Genomic DNA, 19826 nt, shown 5'->3' on the forward strand with positions numbered 1-19826 from the left:
GTAGTTGGGATTACAGGTGTGCGGCATCATGCCGGGCTAATTTTTGTATTTTTAGTAGTGATGAGGTTTCACCATGTTGGCCAGGCTGGTCTTGAACTCCTGACCTCAGGTCATCTGCCCACCTTGGGCTCCCAAAGTGCTGGGATTACAGGCGTGAGACCCCGCGCCCAGCCTGTTGATGGACGTTTGGATTGTTTCTGTCTTTTGGCTGTTGTGAATGGTGCTGTTACAAGCTAGGGTGTATTAATATTTGTTGGAGTCTCTGTTTTCAGGTATTTTCAACAGATATCTGGGAGTGGAATTGCTGGGTGCGATAGTAACTCCGTGGTTCACTTTTTGAGGATGACAGCATTGTTTTACAATGTGACTACTCCTCACATGGGACCTCTGTGTTGCCTACCCTGAGGGGTCTTTGATTAATAATGGCTAAATCAGGTCAGGGGCAGTGGCTCACACCTGTAATCCCAGCACTTTGGGAGGCCGAGGTTGGAGAATTGCTTGAGCTCAGGAGTTGGAGACCAGCTTGGGCAACATAGTAAGACCCCGTCTCTACAAAAAATACAAAAATTAGCCAGGCGTGCTAGTGCATGCCTGTAATCCCAGCTACTCGGGAGGCTGAGGTGGAAGGATCGCTTGAGCCTGGGAGGCGGAGGTTGCAGTGAGCTGAGATCGCGCCACTCCACTCCAGCCTGGGCGACAGAGTGAGACCCCGTCTCAATAAGAATAAGAATAAGAATAAGAATAAGAATAAGAATAAGAATAAGAATAAGAATAATGGCTTAATTAGTGTAACTCTGAGTGCAGTCCCTGGACCAGCAAGCCTTGGCTTGTTGCAAATGCAAACTCCGGGGCCCCACTCAGATCTGCTGAATCACTTCTGGAGGTGAGGTCCAGCCATGTGGGTCTTTTTGAGCCCCCCAGGTTGGACTCTGGTGCACATTAATCTTGAGAACCAATGCACGTCCCCCAACAACAGGTCTCCCAGCAACCCCATTTAGGTCAGCTGCTGACCCAATAATGACCACACTTCCTTCCCACCTTCCCCACTGTGGCAGTCATTGAGTGGGAGATAGAGCGGGGCCTGCTGAGCTCAGAGGACTGGGACCAGGGAGCCACCGTCTTCCTTCGAGAGATCCAAGACCTCCACAAACACATCCTTGAAGACTGCGCCCTCAGGATGGTGGACCGGCTCGCGGATGGCTGCCTGGACACTGATGCCCAGAACCTTCTCAGCAGCCTCAAGGGTCACATCACTGACATGCACCCCGGGGTCCTCAAGGCCCACCGCCTGCCGTGGAGCCGCGACTTGGTGAACCCCAAGAACAAGACTCACGCCCGCTACCTGAAGGAGCTGGGTGAGCAGTTTGTGGTGAGGGCCAATCACCAGGTCCTCACACGCCTCCGTGAGCTGGATACGGCCGGACAGGAGTTGGCGTGGCTCTACCAAGAGATCCGCCACCACCTTTGGCAGAGCTCGGAGGTCACTCAGACCTTCTGCGGACGCCAGGAACTCCTGGCCCAGCTCGGGCAGCAGCTCAGGCACGACGATAGCAAGCAGCACACCCCCCTGGTACTCTTTGGGCCCCCGGGCATTGGAAAGACAGCGCTGATGTGCAAGCTGGCTGAGCAGATGCCAAGCTTGCTCGGGCACAAGACAGTGACCATCCTGCGGCTGCTGGGGACGTCACAAATGAGCTCAGATGCTCGCAGCCTGCTGAAGAGCATCTGCTTCCAGGTGTGCTTGGCCTATGGGCTGCCCTTGCCCCCTGCCCAGGTTCTGGACGCCCACACCAGGGTGGTCCAGTTTTTCCATACCCTCCTCCACACTGTCTCTTGCAGAAACTTCGAGTCTCTCGTGCTCCTGCTGGATGCTATGGATGACCTGGACTCTGTCCGCCGTGCTCGGAGGGTTCCCTGGCTGCCTCTCAACTGCCCCCCAAGTGTGCATCTCATCCTGTCAGCTTGCTCGGGGGCACTGGGGGTTTTGGACACCTTGCAGCGGGTGCTCCTGGACCCGGAGGCCTACTGGGAGGTGAAGCCCCTCTCCGGAAACCAAGGCCAGGAGATGATCCAACTCCTCCTGGCGGCTGCAAGGAGGACGCTTAGCCCGGTGCACACAGATTTGCTCTGGGCCAGCCTCCCAGAGTGTGGGAACCCGGGGCAGCTGAGGCTGGCCTTTGAGGAGGCCCAGAGATGGGCCTCCTTCACCGTACCTGCCCCGCTGGCCACCACCGCAGAGGAAGCCACACACCAGCTCTGTGCCCGCCTGGAGCAGACACACGGGCGGCTCCTCGTGGCCCACGTGCTAGGCTACATTGTGTCTTCCCGGTAAGTCTCTGTGTTTTGAAACTCTTATGTATTTATTTATGTTTTTTTTTTTTTTATTTTTAGAGATGGAGGTCTGGCTATGTCACCCAGGCTGGAGTGCAGTGGTGTGATCATAGCTCACTTCAGTCTCCAACTCCCAGGCTCAAGTGATCCTCGCGCCTCACCTGCTAGGTAGCTGGGACTACAGGTGTGCACCACTGTGCCCAGCAAAATATAATTTTTTTATTTTTATTTTTATTTTTAGAGATAAGAGTCTGGCTGTGTCACCCAGGCTGGAGTGCAGTGGCACTATCATAGCTCACTGCAGTCTTCAACTGCCAGGCTCAAGTGATCCTCCCATCTCAGCCTGCCGAGTAGGGTAGCTGGGACTACAGGCGTGCACCACTGTGCCCAGCTAAATACAATTTTTGTTTGTCAATTATACCTCAAAAGCTGGGAAAATAAATACACACGTGTAAAAGAAAGAAAGGACTGCCTACATGGTTGCTTAGCCCAGTAAAAGTCACAGGGCTATAAACTGCAATAAACTAGGCCAGGCACGGTGACTCACACCTGTAATTCCAGCACTTTGGGAGGCCGAGGCGGGTGGATCACCCAAGGTTGGGGGTTGGAGATCAGCCTGACAAAACATGGAGAAACTCTGTCTCCACTAAAAATGCAAAAATTTAGCCAGGCGTGGTGGTGCATGCCTGTAATCCCAGCTACTTGGGAGGCTGAGGTAGGAGAATCACTTGAATCCAGGAGGTGGAGTTTGCCGTGAGCCGAGATCACGCCATTGCACTCCAGCCTGGGCAACAAGAGCAAAACTCAATCTCAAAAAAAAAAAAATTGCAATAAACTTGGGTCATGATAGTCTGGGGCCATTGCTCAGAGATGCCAGGTATGGATGAGGAGTCAAAAGTAACAGGCATATATTGCTTTTTGGATATAGCAAGAAAAAAGAAAGAGAGAGAGAGAGGGAAGAAAGGCAGGCAGGAAGGAAGGAGACAGAAAGAAAGGAAGAGTGAAAGAAAGAAAGGAAGGAAGAAGGAGAGAGAAAGAAAGAAAAAGGAAGGAAGGAAGGAAGGAAGGAAGGAAGGAAGGAAGGAAGGAAGGAAGGAAGGAGGCCTGGCATGGTGGCTTACGCTTGTAATCGCAGCACTTTGGGAGGCCAAGGTAGGTGGATCACTTGAAGTCAGGAGTTTGAGACCAGTCTGGTCAACATGGTGAAACCTCGTCTCAACTAAGAATACAAAAATTAGCCTGGCATGGTGGCGGGCACCTGTAATCCCAGCTGCTTGGGAGGCTGAGGCAGGAGAATCACTTGAACCTGGGAGGCAGAGGTTGCAGTGAGCTGAGATAGCGCCACTGTGCTCCAGCCTGGGTGACAAAGGAAGACTCCATCTCAAAAAGAAAGAGAAAGAGAAGGAAGGAAGGAAGGAAGGAAGGAAGGAAGGAAGGAAGGAAGGAAGGAAGGAAGGAAAGAAGGAAGGAAGGAAGGAAGATAGTAAGAAAGAAAAAGAAGGAAAGAAGAGATAAAGGAAAGAAAGAAAGAGAAAAAGAGAAAGAAGGAAAGAGGAAAGAAGAAAGGAAGAAAAGAAAAGAAGGGAAGAGGAAGAAAAAGTGAAAGGAAGAAAGGAAGGAAGGAACGGATGAAGGAAGGAAGGAAGGAAGCAAAAGCAAAAATAACAAGCAGCAGAGAGGAAGGGGTTAATCAGAAGCACCCAAGCAGCCACACTCCCTCCTCTGAGTTTGTCCTCTGCCAATTGGCAGAGACACCAAGGAACAAAACTTTGCCTTTACTGCAACTGGCCAACAGCAAACACTCAAAACCATCATCCAAAATGCTGGACGACATAGTTTTGCCTCTTATCAGTTTTAGGGGGATTTTTTTTTTCTCAGCTGTGCCATTTCAGACCTTTGTCAGTTACCACAAATTCATCTAGAGGGTGGTGGTCACCCCAGCGAGGAGGTCTTTCTGCTTGTTTCTTTGCCAGAAATAGAAACACATTCATGCTAGTGTAGGAAATAAGAGAATATGCTGAGTGCAGTAGCTCACTCCTGTAATGCCAGCGTTTTGGGAGGCTGAGGTGGGAGGATCACTTGAATCCAGGAGTTTGAGACCAGCCTAGACAACAGAGTGAGGCCCTTGTCTATACAACAATTTTTTTTTAATTAGCTGAGCATGGTAGTGCATGCCTATAGACCTAGCTACTGAGGAGGCTGAGATGGGAGAATCACTTGAGCACAGGAGTTGAAGGCTGCAGTAAGCCATAATTGTGCCACTGGGCTTCCTTCCAATGAGGAGTTAGGGAAATTCAGGTCTGTCTTATAGCTGACTCCAGGGGACATATCCCAGATTTCCCAACTGGCCTACACTCTGTAAGAGTACAAATACGGCCTGGTGTGGTGGCTCACACCTGTAATCCCAGCACTTTGGGAGGCCAAGGTGGGAGAATTACTTGAGCCCAGGAGTTCAAGACCAGCCTGAGCAACAAAGTGAGAGCCCCTGCCTCAGTGAAAAGTAAAACTAGTAGCTGGGCATGGTGGCTTACACCTGTAGTCCCAGCTACTCGGGAGGCTGAGGCAGGAGGATTTGTTGAGCCAGGAGGTCGTGGCTGCAGTGAGCTGTGATCATGCCACTGCACTCCAGCCTGGGCAACAGAGCAAGACCTTGTCTCCAAAAAAAAGTGCAAATAACAACTGGGGCATGTGCCAGAATAGAGGGGTGGCCCATTGGGCCATTCTGTTGAAGTTGACTTGGAGGAAGTGAGTTGTCAATGGAAACTGTCATAAAAATCAGAGCAGCTTCTCCTTCCTTCTCCCTCGGGGGTCCTCTCTGCACATCAACTCCTCTTGTAGACTCTTCCTTCAGCCTCTCTGGAACTTCAGCTTGCCTTGAGCCACAGTTGGCATCAGGAGCTCATATTTCTGTGACAAGGTGCCATCTTACTGACTTTTTCTTTGGGTCCCAATTCCAAAGTACAGGCAGACAGAAATCAATTGGCCTACTTGGTCCCATATCTGGTCCAATTATTAAAGCCAGGTCTTTCACAGGGGTGGCGGGGGAGGTGGTTTATGAAGCATGATGATAAGGTGGATGATTTTGGTTGCTCCAGTTCCATGAAAATATGTTATGCTTACACATCAGATCCATGAGGCGGGATAGTGAGAGCTTCACTCTTGGAACAGACCTGAAATCCTTCTAGGCCAGAGGTCGTCACCTCAAGATAATTCTCCATGCCCTCCCCCACCCCCCCACAGGGGACACTAGACAGTGTCTGGAGGCATTTTTGGTTGTCATGACTGAGCAGGGTGGTGCTCCTGGTGTCTTTACTGAGTGGAGTCCAGGGATGCTGTTTAACACCCTACAGTGCAAAGGATGATCCTACTTTAGAGAATGATCCAGCCCCAGATGTTGATAGTGCAGAGGATAAGAAACTTTGCCTTAGCATGAGAGACCCTATCCATTCATCCATCCATCAATCCATCCCTCCCTCCCTCCCTCCTTCCATCATCTCTATCATCCATCCATCCATTCATCATCTCGACCTTTCATCCATCCATCCATCGTCTCTATCTTCCATCCATCTATCCATCATCTCAATCCTCCATCCTTCCATCCACTCATTCTCTCTAAATTCCATCTATCCTTCCATCCATCATCTCTATCTTCCTTTTATCCATCATCTCTATCTTCCATCCATCCATCCATCCATCCATCCATCCATCCACCCATCATCTTGATCTTCCTTCCATCCATCATCTCTATCATCCATCCATCTATTCATCCATCTATCCATCATCTCGACCTTTCGTCCATCCATCCATCATCTCTATCTTCCATCCATCTATCCATCATCTCGATCTTCCATCCTTCCATCCATTCTCTCTAAATCCATCTATCCATCCATCCATTGTTTCCATCTTCCATCCATCTATCCATCATCTCTATCTTCCATCCGTCCATCCACCCATCATCTCTATCTTCCATCCATCCATCCGTCCACCCATTATCTCGATCTTCCTTCCATCCATCATCTCTATCATCCATCCATCCATCCATCCATCCATCCATCCATCCACCCATCATCTTGATCTTCCTTCCATCCATCATCTCTATCATCCATCCATCTATTCATCCATCTATCCATCATCTCGACCTTTCATCCATCCATCCATCGTCTCTATCTTCCATCCATCTATCCATCGTCTCGATCTTCCATCCTTCCATCCATTCTCTCTAAATCCATCTATCCATCCATCCATTGTTTCCATCTTCCATCCATCTATCCATCATCTCTATCTTCCATCCGTCCATCCACCCATCATCTCTATCTTCCATCCATCCATCCGTCCACCCATTATCTCAATCTTCCTTCCATCCATCATCTCTATCATCCATCCATCCATCCACCCATCATCTCTATCTTCCATACATCTATCCATCCATCTATCCATCCATCATCTCTACCTTCCTTCCATCCATTGTCTCTATTTTCCATCCATCCATCCATCCATCCATCCATCCATCCATCCATCATCTCTATCTTCCATTCATCTATCCATCATCTCGAGCTTCCATCCTTCCACCCATTCTCTCTAAATTCCAACTATCCTTCCATCCATCATCTCTGTCTTCCTTTTATCCATCATCTCTATCTTCCATCCATCCATCCATCCACTCTATTCTTCCTTCCACCCATCATCTCTATCTTCCATCCATCCATCATCTCTATAGCCATCCATCTATCCATCCATCCATACATCCATCATCTCTATCTTCCTTCCATCTATCATCTCTATATCCATCCATCCATCCACCCACCCATCATCTCTATCATCCATCCATCCATCCACCCATCCACCCACCTATCATCTGTATCATCCATCCATCCATCCACCCATCATCTCTATCTTCCCTGCATCCATCATCTCTATCTTCCATCCATCCATCCATTCATCCACCCATCCATCATATCTATCTATCTATGTCTATCTCTCTATAGCTATATATTTCTCTACGTCCCATTGATAAATATGTATAGTCTCCATCTATCTCTATCACTTCTAGTAATCTATCCTTGTATCTCTCTACCATCTGTCTGTACCTATCTAACTCTATATCTATCCCACATCTACAAATACATCATTTTAATCTATCCACCTATTTAAATGACCTATTTATCTATCATCTCTATTTCTATCCATCTATTCATTTATAATAAATCAATAAATCTCTATATCTATCTCTGTATTGCTCATCTATTTCGATCCTATCTATCATTAATCTCTCTCTCTCTCCCTCTCTCTTTTTTAGGGGGGGACAGGGTCTCACTCTCTGTGACCCAGGCTGGAGTGCAGTGAAGCGATCACAGCTCACTGCAGTCTTGACTTCTTGGGCTCAAGACTCAGCTCCCTCTGAGTAGCTGAGACTACAGGTGCATGCCACCACACCCAGTTATTTATGTCTTCTTTTTTTTTCTTTGAGACAGAGTCTCACTCTGTTGCTTAGGCTGGAATGCAGTGGTGCAATCTCAGCTCACTGCAACCTCCGCCTCCTAGGTTCAAATGATTCTCATGTCTCAGCCTCTCAAGTAGCTGGGATTATAGGCGTGCACCACCATGCCTGGCTAATTTTTGTATTTTTAGTATAGACAGGGTTTTGCCATATTGGCCAGGCTGGTCTCGAACTCCTGGCCTCAAATAATCTGCCTTGGCCTCCCAAAGTGCTAGGATTACAGGAATGAACCACCACATCCAGCCTTATTTATTTATTTGTTTGTTTGTTTGTTTGTTTATTTATTTAGTAGAGACAGGGTCTCACTATGTTGCCCAGGTTGCTCTCAAACTCTTGGGCTCAAGCGATCCTCCCACCTTGGCCTCCCAAAGTGCTGGGATTACAGGTGTGAGCCACCATACCTGGCCTATAATCTATCTCTGTATATACAGTTGGCTCTTGAACAACCTGGGAGTTAGGGGACCAACTGTCTCCCAACGTACCTCAAAATTGATGTATAACTTTTGACTCTCCTAAAACTTAAAAACTAATAGCCTACTGTTGACCAGAAGCCTTACCAGTAACATAAATGGTCGACGAACATGTATTTCATATGTTCTATGTATTACAGACTGTATTCCTACAATAAAACAAGGTAGAGAAAAGAAAATGATAAGAAAATTATAAGGGGGGCTGGGCGCAGTTTCTCATGCTTGTAATTCCAGCTACTTGGGAGGCTGAATATGAGAATTGCTTGAACCCGGGAGGCGGAGGTTGCAGTGAGCCTGGATCGCGCCATTGCACTCGAGCCTGGGTGACAGAGCAAGACTCTGTTTCAAAAAAAGAGAAAACAATAAGGAAGAAAAATACATGTACTATTCATGAAGTGGAAGTGGATCATCACAAAGGTCTTCATCCTTGTCATCTTCACACTGAGTAGGCAGAGGAAGAGGAGGAGGAGGGGAGGAGAAGAAGGGGACTTGGTCTTGCTGTCTCAGAGGCAGCACAGGTGGAAGCAAATCCACATATAAGTGGACTCATGCAGTTCAAACCTGTGTTCTTCAAGGGTCAACTATATGTCTATCTGCCTATCTATATCTATTTATCTATCATCTATCTGTTTATCTTTATGTTTATCTATCTCTGTATCTATTGCTCTATCTCTTAATTATATATCTCTCTATATAATCTGTCTATCTATAATCTATATGCCTATCTATACATCTGTCTGTCTATCTATCATGCTACCAGCATCTAGTGGGTGGAGGCTCGGATGGAGGCTGCTACACATCCTACAACAGGGGTCCCCATCTCCCAGTACTGGTACCAGTCCGTGTCCTGTTAGGAACCAGGCTGCACAGCAGGAGGTGAGCAGTGGGCAAACAAGTGAAGCTTCATCTGTATCTACAGCCACTTCTCGCTGCTCCTCATCACTCCCATTACCACCTGAGCTCCACCTCTTGTCAGGTCAGCAGCATCATTCGATTCTCATAAGACCACAAACCCTGTTGGGAACTGTGCATACGAGGGATCTAGGTTGCCTGAACCTTATGAGAATCTAATGCCTGATGACCTGTCACTGTCTCCCATCACCCCCAGATGGGACTGTGTAGTTTCAGGAAAACAAGCTCAGGGCTCCCTCTGATTTTACATTATGGGGAGTTGTAGAATTATCTCGTTATATATTGCAATGCAATAATAATAGAAATAAACTGTACAAATGTAATGCACTTGATCATCCCAAAACCATCACCCCCACCCTGGTCCGTGGAAAAAAAAATTGTCTTCCAAGAAACTGGTCCCTGGTGCCAAAAAGACTGGGGACTGCTGCCCTGCAACACACAGGACGGTTCCTACCCTAAAAAATTATCTGACCCCAAACATCAACCGTGCGAGCCCAAGAAATGCTGCACTCAGCATGCCCTGTGCCCTCTGGGAGCCTCACTTCCTCCTCTGCATAGAGGAGCTGGTTGGGAGAGCATCTGTCCTCCAAGGCTACTGGAAGGACCAATGAGATCTATTCGCCAAAGTAAGAGTTCAGAAAAAGAGGAACTAGTGCATTTTCTTCTTAGCCCTCAACAGTTTTGCTTTTGGCAGATGAGGAAACTGAGGCAAAGAGAAGGTACATTCCTCGCCAAGGTCTCTCAGCTAGGATCAAACGCAAGCCTGATGACCATGCACAGCCCTGTTTTGCAATTCAGGCTAGGTGGGTCCTCTGGGAGTGCCCAGTGAGGTGCCTGCTCTGGGGTTCGCATTGCTTAGGGGATGTCTTCAGGAATGAAGATGGGCTCTCAACCTAGTGGTTCACCCATGACCATGGGCACATCTCCTAGGCTCTCTCTGATACCATATCATTGAACTTTTGCAGGCCAGGTGCAGTGGCTTATGCCTAATCCCAACACTTAGGGAGGCTGAGGCAGGCAGATCACCTGAGATCAGGAGTTGGAGAGCAGCCTGGCCAACATAGTGAAACCCCATCTCTACTAAAAATACAAAAATTAGCCGGGCGTGGTGGTGCACACCTGTAGTCCCAGCTACATGGGAGGCTGAGGCAGGAGAATCGCTTGAGGCCAGGAGGCAGAGATTGCAGTGAGCTGAGATGGCGCCACTGAACTCCAACCTAGGCAACAGAGTGAGACTCTGTCTCAAAAAAAAAAAAAAAAAGTTTGCAAAGAAGACAGTGTTGGGTATGACATTATTACCAATATGGTAACTACAAGCCACAAAAACTATGGAACACTTGAAAGGCGCTTCACGCAACTCAGAAACTGAATTTAAAACTTTGAAAGATGGTTCATGCAACCAAGAAACTGAATTTTGAATTTTATTAATTTTTAACCAGTTTATTTGTATTTATTTGTTCATTTATTTATGTATTTATTTTAGAGACAGGGTCTCACTCTTTTGCCCAGGCTGGAGTGCAGTGATGTAATCACAGCTCACTGCAGCCTCAACCTCCTGGGCTCAAGTGATCCTCCCACCTCAGCCTCTAGAGTAGCAGGGACTATAGGCATGCGCCCCCATGCCCAGCTAATTTTTAATTTCTTTTGTAGAGGTGGGTCTCCCTGTGTTGCCTAGGCTGGTCTTGGGCTCTGGCCTCAAGCAATCTTCCTGCCTCAGCCTCCCAAAGTGCAGGGATTACAGGCATGAGCCACCATGCCCAGCCCACTTATCCTAATTTAAAGACAGGCCTTGGTGGGCCAGGGTAGAGTGGGGTGGGTGCAGTTGGTTTCTGCATTATTTTCCTTGAGTTACCACATCCTTCCCTTCCTATAGTGTCTGTCTCCGACCCCTTTGAGGTTAAGGAGCGGGCCATTTATGGTTCTGTAGGTGTGCATGCAGAGGAAAAGATTGGCACTTTGGGAGACTGAGGCAGGTGGATCACGAGGTCAGGAGTTGGAGACCAGCTTGACCAACATGGTGAAACCCCGTCTCTACTAAAAATACAAAAATTAGCCAGGTGTGGTGGCGCCTGTAGTCCCAGCTGCTCAGGAGACTGAGGCAGGAGAATCGCTTGAACCCGGGAGGCAGAGGTTGCAGTGAGCCGAGATCGCACCACTGCACTCCAACCTGGGCGACAGAGTGAGACTCTGTCTCAAAAAAAAAAAAAAAAAATCGGAAAAGGTCTTCCTTGGTGGGTGCTGTCCTAACAGTGCTTGGTCCCTTGTGGGCGCTGTCCAAATGCTGATCCCAGGTGATGTGCTGGATATAGCGCGGGTGGCTGTATCCCTCCCTCTCTTGGATTCTGCATCCTCCAAATGCAGAAGACATGAGATGTGCCTCAAAGCCCACTGGTCCTCCCTTCAGACACGGTCTCTCGGAGGCGGAGCTGAAGGATGTTTTGTCCTTGGACGACGAGGTCCTGCAGGATGTGTACCGGGACTGGACCCCGCCCAGCAAGGAGCTGCTGCGCTTCCCGCCCCTGCTGTGGGTGCGGCTTCGTCGGGATCTGGAATACTACTTGGCCAGGAGGCCCATGGATGGCTTCACCCTCCTGGCCATTGCCCACAGGTAGGTCCAGGAAGCTGTGGCAGCGACACCGTCTGGGTGGGTACCCAAGAATGAGGACTCACTGGCTTCTCAGTACCAGAACTTCTCAGTACCAGATCCTTCACTCCCCATTCCCAGGGAATCAAGTCCAGTTAGAACTCTGACACAATTCACTTATTTTTAAAATTGAGTTGAGGCTGGACGCAGTGGCTCATGCTTATAATCCCAGCACGTCGTGGGGCCAGGGTGGGAGTATTGCTGGAGGCCAGGAGTTGGAGATCAGCCTGGGCAACATAGCGAGGCCCCATCTCTACAAAAAAACAAGAAAATTAGCTAGGTGTGTCAGCACTTTGGGAGGCTGAGGTGGGCGGATCACCTGAGGTCAGGAGTTCGAGACCAGTCTGGCCAACATGGTGAAACCCTGTCTCTATTAAAAATACAAAAGTTAGCCAGACGCGATGGCACGTGCCTGTTTTCCCAGCTACTCAGGAGGCTGAGGCTGGAGAATCCCTTGAACCTGGGAGGCGGAGGTGGCAGTGAGCCAAGATCGCACCACTGTACTCCAGCCTGGCAACAGAGCGAGACTCCATCTCAAAAAAAAAAAAAAAGAAAAGAAAATTAGCTAGGTGTGATGGTACACACTTATGGTCCCAGCTACTTGAGAGGCTGAGGTGGGAGGATCACTCGAGCCCAGGAGTTTGAAGCTACAGTGAGCCGTGATTGCACTCCAGCCTGGGTGACAGAGTGAGATCCTGTTTCAAACTAAACTAAACTAAACTAAACTAAACTTGGTTAAGTTCACATAACATAAAATTCACCATTTTTTAAAATTTTATTTTGTTTTGTTTTGTTTTATTTTATTTTATTTTATTTTTTTATTTTATGTATTTTGAGACAGGGTCCCACCCAGGCTGGAGTACAGTGGTTGTCATCACGGCTCACTGCAGCCTCAAACTCCTGGACTCAAGCAACCCTCCCACCTCAGCCTCCAGAGTAGCTGAGACTACAGGCAAGCACCACCATGCCTGGCTAATTTTTAAATTTTTTTGTAGAGACGGGGGTCTCACCACATTGCCCAGGCTGGTCTTGAACTCCTGGGCTTAAGAGACACACCCACCTCGGCCTCCCAAAGTGCTGGGATTACAGGTGTGAGCCACCATGCCTGGCCAATTCACCACATTTTATTTTATTTTTTTTATTTTATTATTTTTTGAGACAGAGTCTTGCTCTGTTGCCCAGGCTGGAGTGCAGCGGCATCATCTCAGCTCACTGCAACCTCTGCCTCCCAGGTTTCAGCGATTCTCCTGCCTCAGCCTCCTGAGTAGCTAGGTTTACAAGCATGAGCCACCACACCCAGCTAATTTTTGTGTTTTTAGTAGAGACGGGTTTCACCATGTTGGCCAGGCTGGTCTCAAACTCCTGACCTCAGGTGATCTGCCCACTTGGCCTCCCAAAGTGCTGGGATTACAGGCGTGAGCCACTGTGCCCGGCCAGAATTCACCATTTTAAAGTGGACAATTAAGTGGTATTTTAGTACACTCATAATGTTGCACCCCTCACCTCTGTCTAGTTCCAGAACGTTTTCATCCCCCCAAAAGGAGACCCTGTCCCCATCAGCAGTCACCCCCATTCCGTTTTCCACCCCCTGGCAGCCACTCATCTGCTTCCTGTCTCTATGGATTTGCCTGTTCTGGGCATTTCAGATCAATGAAATCTCACACTATGTGGCCTTTTGTGTCTGGCTTCTTTCACTCAGCATCATGTTTTCAGGGCTCATCCACGTTGTAGCAGGGATCAGTGCTTCCTCCCTTTTCATGGCTACATAATATTTCATTGTATGGATGGACCACGTTTTGTTTATCTTCGTCTATGGGTGGACACTTGCATTGTTTCCCCGTTTTTGCTGTTGTGAACATGCGTGTGTAAGGTTTTGTTTGAACACCTGTTCCCTCTTTCTTTCTTTCTTTCTTTCTTTCTTTCTTTCTTTCTTTCTTTCTTTCATTCTTCTTTCTTTCTTTTCTTTCTTTCTCTTTCCTTTTTTTTTTTTTTGGAGTCTCTCTCTGTTGCCCAGGCTGGAGTGCAGTGGCACCATCTCAGCTCACTGCAACCTCCACCTGGGAGGAGTGATACTCCTGCCTCAGCCTCCCAAGAGTGCACCACCACACCCGGCTAATTTTTGTATTCTTTTTTTTAGTACAGACAGGTTTTCACCATGTTGGCCGGGCTGGTCTTGAACTCCTGACCTCAGGTGATCCACCCGCCTCGTCCTTTCAAAGTGCTGGGATCACAGTCATGAGCCACTGCGCCCGGCCTGAACACCTGTTTCTTAATTCTTCTGGGTATATACCCAGGAGTGGATTTGCTGGGTCAGGTGGTAAGTTATTTTATGTGTAAATTTTGGAGGAGCCCAAAGGTTCCTCTTTGAAATTTATGTAAGGAAAGTAAATTTATGTAAGGAAAAAGAAAACATGGACCAATTTAGAGATAGATGTGACGTATCAAATAGCACAGGTGGTCAACAGAGTGGTTTAGGATGGCTTGGGATTTGGGAACTGCCTCCAGGAAGACAGGCAGCCACCTTTGAGCTCGATGGGTCGCCCAGGTCCATCAGTCTGTGTACCCTCTCTGTAGACAGCTGGTCGAGGTGGTCCGTGAGCGCTACCTGTCGGGATCCGAGAGAGCCAAGAGGCATGGCGTCCTGGCCGACTTCTTCTCAGGGACCTGGAGCCAGGGTACCAAGAAGCTCATCACTCTGCCACTTGTGGGGAAACCACTGAACTTGGACCGAAAGGTGAGGTACCTGGGACCCCCATTCCCCACCTGCAACCTCCACTCTGCCCGGCGTTGCTCACCTCTTTCCTTCCCCTTTTTGCACTCAAAATGTCCTCCTGACCTACTTCTCCTTTCCCACAGAGGGCAAGATGTCCCTTCTACTCTCCCCTCCACTTTTTTTTTTTTTTTTTTTTTGAGACAGAGTCATGCACTGTCACCCAGGCTAGAGTGCAATGGCGTGATCTCAGCTCACTGCAACCTCTGCCTCCCAGGTTCAAGCAATTTTCCTGCCTCAGCCTCCCGAGTAGCTGGGATTACAGGCACCCACCACCACGCCTGGCTAATTTTTGTATTTTTAGTAGAGACGGAGTTTCACCACATTGGCCAGACTGGTCTCAAACTCCTGCCAGGGCAACAGAGAGAAACTCTAGTCTCAAAAACAAACAAACAAAAAAAGTACAGAGTTATTGCGGACTCTTCTCCCTGATGTTAAAATCTTATATAACTGTTGTATAATGATTACAACTAGGAAATTACGCTTTTAATTCTTTGGTTATAGCTTGATGTTTCTTTTTCTCTGTCTTCCCTGCTGGACTGGGGAGGCTGGAGGCAGGACCAGGCTCTATTCTTTTTTTGGTGCTGACTTTTCTTTTTCCCTCCCTCCCTTCCTTCCTTCCTTCCTTCCTTCCTTCCTTCCTTCCTTCCTTCCTTCCTTCCTTCTTTCCCTCCTTCCTTCCTTCCTTTCTGACAGAGTCTTGCTCTGTCACCCAGGCTGGAGTGCGCTGGCATAATCTCAGGTCACTACAGCCTCTGCCTCCCAGGTTCAAGATATTCTCCCGCCTCAGCCTCCCTAGTAGCTGGGACTGCAGGTGTGTGCCGCTGCACCTGGCTAATTTTTGTATTTTTGGTAGAGATGGGGTTTTGCCGTGTTGGCCAGGCTGGTCTCAAACTCCTGGTCTCAAGTGATCTGCCTTGGCCTCCCAAAGAACTGAGATTACGGGCGTGTAATTACAGGTGGGATTACCACACGTAGCCTGGCGCTGACCCTTCTCTTCTCCCCCAGAGACCCATTCACAAATCCTTTCCTGTGTGCCCAGAGACCCTGCAGGCTTAGCTTCATCTGCCTCTCCAGGACATGGTCTGAGCCCCTTTTATTCACCTAGCCTCTCAGTCTCTTGCCCTAGTGCATCCTCCCAAGGATGCTTCTGACCATCCAATCTGATTATGCTTCTTGTCTAAAACCTTCCGTAGCTCCCCAGTGCCCTCAGGCTTGAGCCTGACCTACCCAGCCTGATATTCAGTGCCTTCGTGATCTGCTGCTTACAAGCTCCCTACTCTCATTCCCCACCAGCATCCCCTAACCTGCCTTGTATAATTCAGTCCTCCCAAACTCAGCCTGCTCTTTCACACCTCCAGGCCTTTGCCCATGCTGTTCCTTTGCCCTGGAATGCATGGATGACACATTTTGCCACATAGATGCCCACTTAATTCTGAGGCTCAGTTCCAATGCCCCTGCCTTCAGGAAACATTCCCTATTCCTCCCAGAAAGTCCCATGACCTCTGGCTTCGATTCTCTGAGTCCCAAATGTCATCCTCTGCCCCAGCCCTGACCAATGGGCATATGAGGGCATGTCTGTCTCCCATTGCATCCTCATCCACTCCAGCACTGTCTGGAGCATGAGGTGAATGAATGGGCTTGTGCGTGGAGTGGATGAATGGGCTTGTGTCCAAGCTGCAGTCTCCCTTCTCCTCTGCCAGGTGGCCCCGCAGCCTCTGTGGTTCTCAGATGTGGTTGCAAACCTGCGGAAGCTGAAGGAGTTGCCCTATCACCTGCTTCACTCAGGCCGCCTGGAGGAGCTGAAACAGGAGGTTCTGGGTAAGGGCTGCCCCCCATCTCAGGGGACCAGCCTGGTGACTGCAACACTCTCCAGCCTTCTGGAGCCTGGGGAGGGTGAAGGGCAAACATGGAAATCCTTTGTTCCTCCTAAGGCAGAGTTTCTCACAAGGGGCAATTCTACACCCAGGGGATGCCTCACAGTGTCCGCAGATAGTCTTGGTTGTCACAGCTAGGGGAGAAGGCACTACTTGAATCTGGTGGGTGGAGGCCAGGGATGCTGCTCAATACCCTACACTGCACAGGACGCCCCACCACAGAGAATAATCTAGCTCCAAATGTTAGCGCATAGGGTGAAAACCCCTGCCTTATCATGAGAGACCCTATCTGTCTGTCTGTCTGTCTATTTGTCAATCTGTTCATCCACCTATCCATCCATCCATCCATCCACCCATCTTCTGTCTGTCCATCCATCCATCCATCCATCCATCCATCCACTCATCCATCCATCTATCTATCTAACTATCCATTTATCCACCCATCCATCTATGATCTCCTTATTGATCCATGAGCTGGTTCTAACCATCCATCCATCTGTCAATCCATCCATCCATCCATCCATCCCTCCATCTACTCATCCTTCTGTCTGTCCATCCATCCATCCATCATTCTATCTATCTATCCATTCACCCATTATATGTCCATTATCTATTCACTCATCTACCTTTCTGGTCATCCATCCATCCATCCACCCATTATTCTATCCATCCACCCACCTATCTTTCTGTTTGTCCATCCATGCATCAATCCACCCAACATTCTATCTATCTATCTATCTATCTGTCTATCTATCTATCTATCTATCTATCTATCTATCTATCTATCTATCCATCCATTCACCCATCCCTGTGATTCTTAACCAGAAGAGACTCTGCCCTCCCAGGGGACACTTGACAATGTCTGCAGACATGTTTGATTGTCACACTTGGGGTGGGAGTGCTACTGGTATCTGGTGGGTGGAGGCCAGGGATACTGCTTTACATCCCACAATGCATAGTTCAGCCCCTTACCACAGAGAATGATCCTGCCCCAGTGTCACTACTGCTGAGCCTGAGATGCCCTGAAGGAAATGGAGAGATGATTCTCCACCTCCCAGGATGAACTGGAGGGAGGTAGGCACTTCCCCCATCCTCCCCCCTTCTCTCCCTCAGGCAGCATGAGCTGGATTTCTTGCCGGGGCATCTCTGGGGGCATTGAAGACCTGCTGGATGACTTTGACCTGTGTGCCCCTCATCTGGACTCTCCTGAGGTTGGCCTGGTCCGTGAAGCCCTCCAGCTCTGCCGCCCTGCTGTGGAGCTCCGAGGCATGGGTGAGTCCAGATGGCCTGGACAGGAGTGACCAGGACGGGCACTGACTTCTAGAAACATGCTCTCCTCATTGAGTCATGAGTTGGATTTTCATCAACTCTCATATCTTTCCTGTCTAAACATGTGAATTTTTCCCCAGCACTGCTTCTAGAATTTTTTTTGACATGTAGTATTGCTGTGTCACCCAGGCTGGAGTTCAGCGGTGCAATCATAGCTCACTGTAGCCTCAAACTCCTGGGTTCAAATGCTCCTCCCACCTCAGCCTCCTGAGTAGCTAGGACCACAGGTATGCACCACTGTGCCTTGCTAATTTTTCTATTTTTTGTAGAGACAGGGTCTCACCGTGTTGCCCAAGCTAGTCTCAAACTCCTGGGCTCAAGTGATCTTCTTTCCTCAGCCTCCCAGAGTGCTAGGATTATAGACATGAGCCATGGAGCCTGGCCTAGAATTTTAAATTGAGGCTGGGAGAGCTTTGGACTGAATACTACCAAAGCAGGGCCCGTCCTGTCACCCTGGACTTTCCTTTAGAAAGTGCCAGGTAGGGCTGGGCACGGTGGCTCACACCTGTAATCCCAGCACTTTGGGAAGCCGAGGCAGGCAGATCACAAGGTCAGGAGTTTGAGACCAGCCTGGTCAATATGGTGAAACCCTGTCTCTACTAAAAATACAAAAATTAGCAGGGTGTGGTGGTGGGCACCTGTAGTCCCAGCTACTCTGGAGGCTGAGGCAGGAGAATTGCTGGAACCTGGGAGGTGGAGGTTACAGTGAGCCGAGATCGCGCCACTGCACTCTAGCCTGGGCGACAGAGTGAGACTCTATCTCAAAAAAAAAAAAGAAAAGAAAAAAGAAAAAGAAAGAAAAGAAAGCACCAGATAGGAACTATTTCGAGAAAACTAGAGGAAATTATGTAGGTACATATATGATAAGAGAGAAAACAAAGTTCCTACATATTTTTTATTGATGAAATTCAAAATATAATAATAACTGAGTACAAAACTTAGGGTTCAAAGTTGGTTTTCACTATTATCTGGTCCATTGCAAACACATGGCTGTAAAAATTATTCTCAGGCTGAGCATGATGGCTTACGCCTGTAGTCCCAGCTACTTGGGAAGGTGAGGTGGGAGGATCAATTGAACCTGGGAGGTCGAGGCTGCAGTAAACTGTGATTGCTCCACTGCATTCCAGCCTGGGAGACAGAGCGAGACCCTGTCTCAAAACAAACAAACCAAAAAAAAACCCTATTTCTAGCTCCCAGATGACTTGGGCTGGGTCTGGCCCTCAGACTGCAATTTGCTACTCCCTGTCCTAGAGCTTGAAGAATCTCTCCAAGTCTTCAGACGCTCTGGCCATGAGGATGTTCTGTTTGGTTTTGTTTTAATTATAGCAAAATACATGTCTTAACCATTTTTTTTTTTGAGACAGGATCTTGCTTCGTTGCCCAGGCTAGAGTACAGTGGCATGATCTCAGCTCACTGCAACCTCCACCTATCAGGCTCAAGCGATCCTCCTACCTCAGCCTTCCGAGTAGCTGGGACTACTGACATGCACCATCATGCCCGGCTAATTTTTGTATATTTTGTAGAGACGGGATTTTGCCATGTTTCACAGGAAGGTCTTGAACTCCTGGACTCAAGCAATCCTCCTGCCTCAGCCTCCCAAAGTGCTGGGATGACAGGCATGAACCACTGTGCCTGACCCCCATCTTAACGATTTTTATGTGTGCAGTTCAGTGATTAAATATATTAATAATGTGCAGCTATCACCACCATTCATCTCCAGAACTTGTTAATCTTCCTAAAGTGAAACCCTGTCTTCATTAAACATTCACTGCCTGTACGAGTCTGTTTTCACACTGCTATAAAGAAACACCCAAGCCTGGGTAATTTACAAAGGAAAGAGGTTTAATTGACTCATAGTTCCACATGGCTGGGAAGGCCTCAGGAAACTTACAATCATGACAGAAGGGAAAGAGGTGTGTCTTTTTTTTTTTTTTTTTTTTTTTTGTGAGACAGAGTCTCACTCTGTCGCCCAGGCTGGAGTGCAGTGGCACGATC

General features: G+C 48.4%; 1 protein-coding gene and 1 long non-coding RNA gene across 10 annotated transcripts in view; one reads left to right on the top strand and one right to left on the bottom strand.

The window, feature by feature from the left end:
* The window catches only part of LOC129460809 (uncharacterized), a 137076-nt gene that overhangs the window by 107587 nt on the left and 9663 nt on the right, over positions 1–19826 (bottom strand). The window lies entirely within an intron of this gene.
* The window catches only part of NWD1 (NACHT and WD repeat domain containing 1), a 95476-nt gene that overhangs the window by 25737 nt on the left and 49913 nt on the right, over positions 1–19826 (top strand). For all 9 annotated transcript variants that reach the window (XM_055239132.2, XM_055239135.2, XM_055239138.2 and 6 more), the window contains 5 exons: positions 1056–2328; positions 11615–11818; positions 14429–14588; positions 16328–16445; positions 17615–17773. In XM_055239132.2, coding sequence (XP_055095107.1) covers positions 1056–2328; positions 11615–11818; positions 14429–14588; positions 16328–16445; positions 17615–17773 — 1914 coding nt within the window. The remainder of the gene's footprint in view (positions 1–1055; positions 2329–11614; positions 11819–14428; positions 14589–16327; positions 16446–17614; positions 17774–19826) is intronic.

This window comes from Symphalangus syndactylus, chromosome 13, assembly GCF_028878055.3.
Source record: "Symphalangus syndactylus isolate Jambi chromosome 13, NHGRI_mSymSyn1-v2.1_pri, whole genome shotgun sequence".
Classification (NCBI taxonomy): domain Eukaryota; kingdom Metazoa; phylum Chordata; class Mammalia; order Primates; family Hylobatidae; genus Symphalangus; species Symphalangus syndactylus.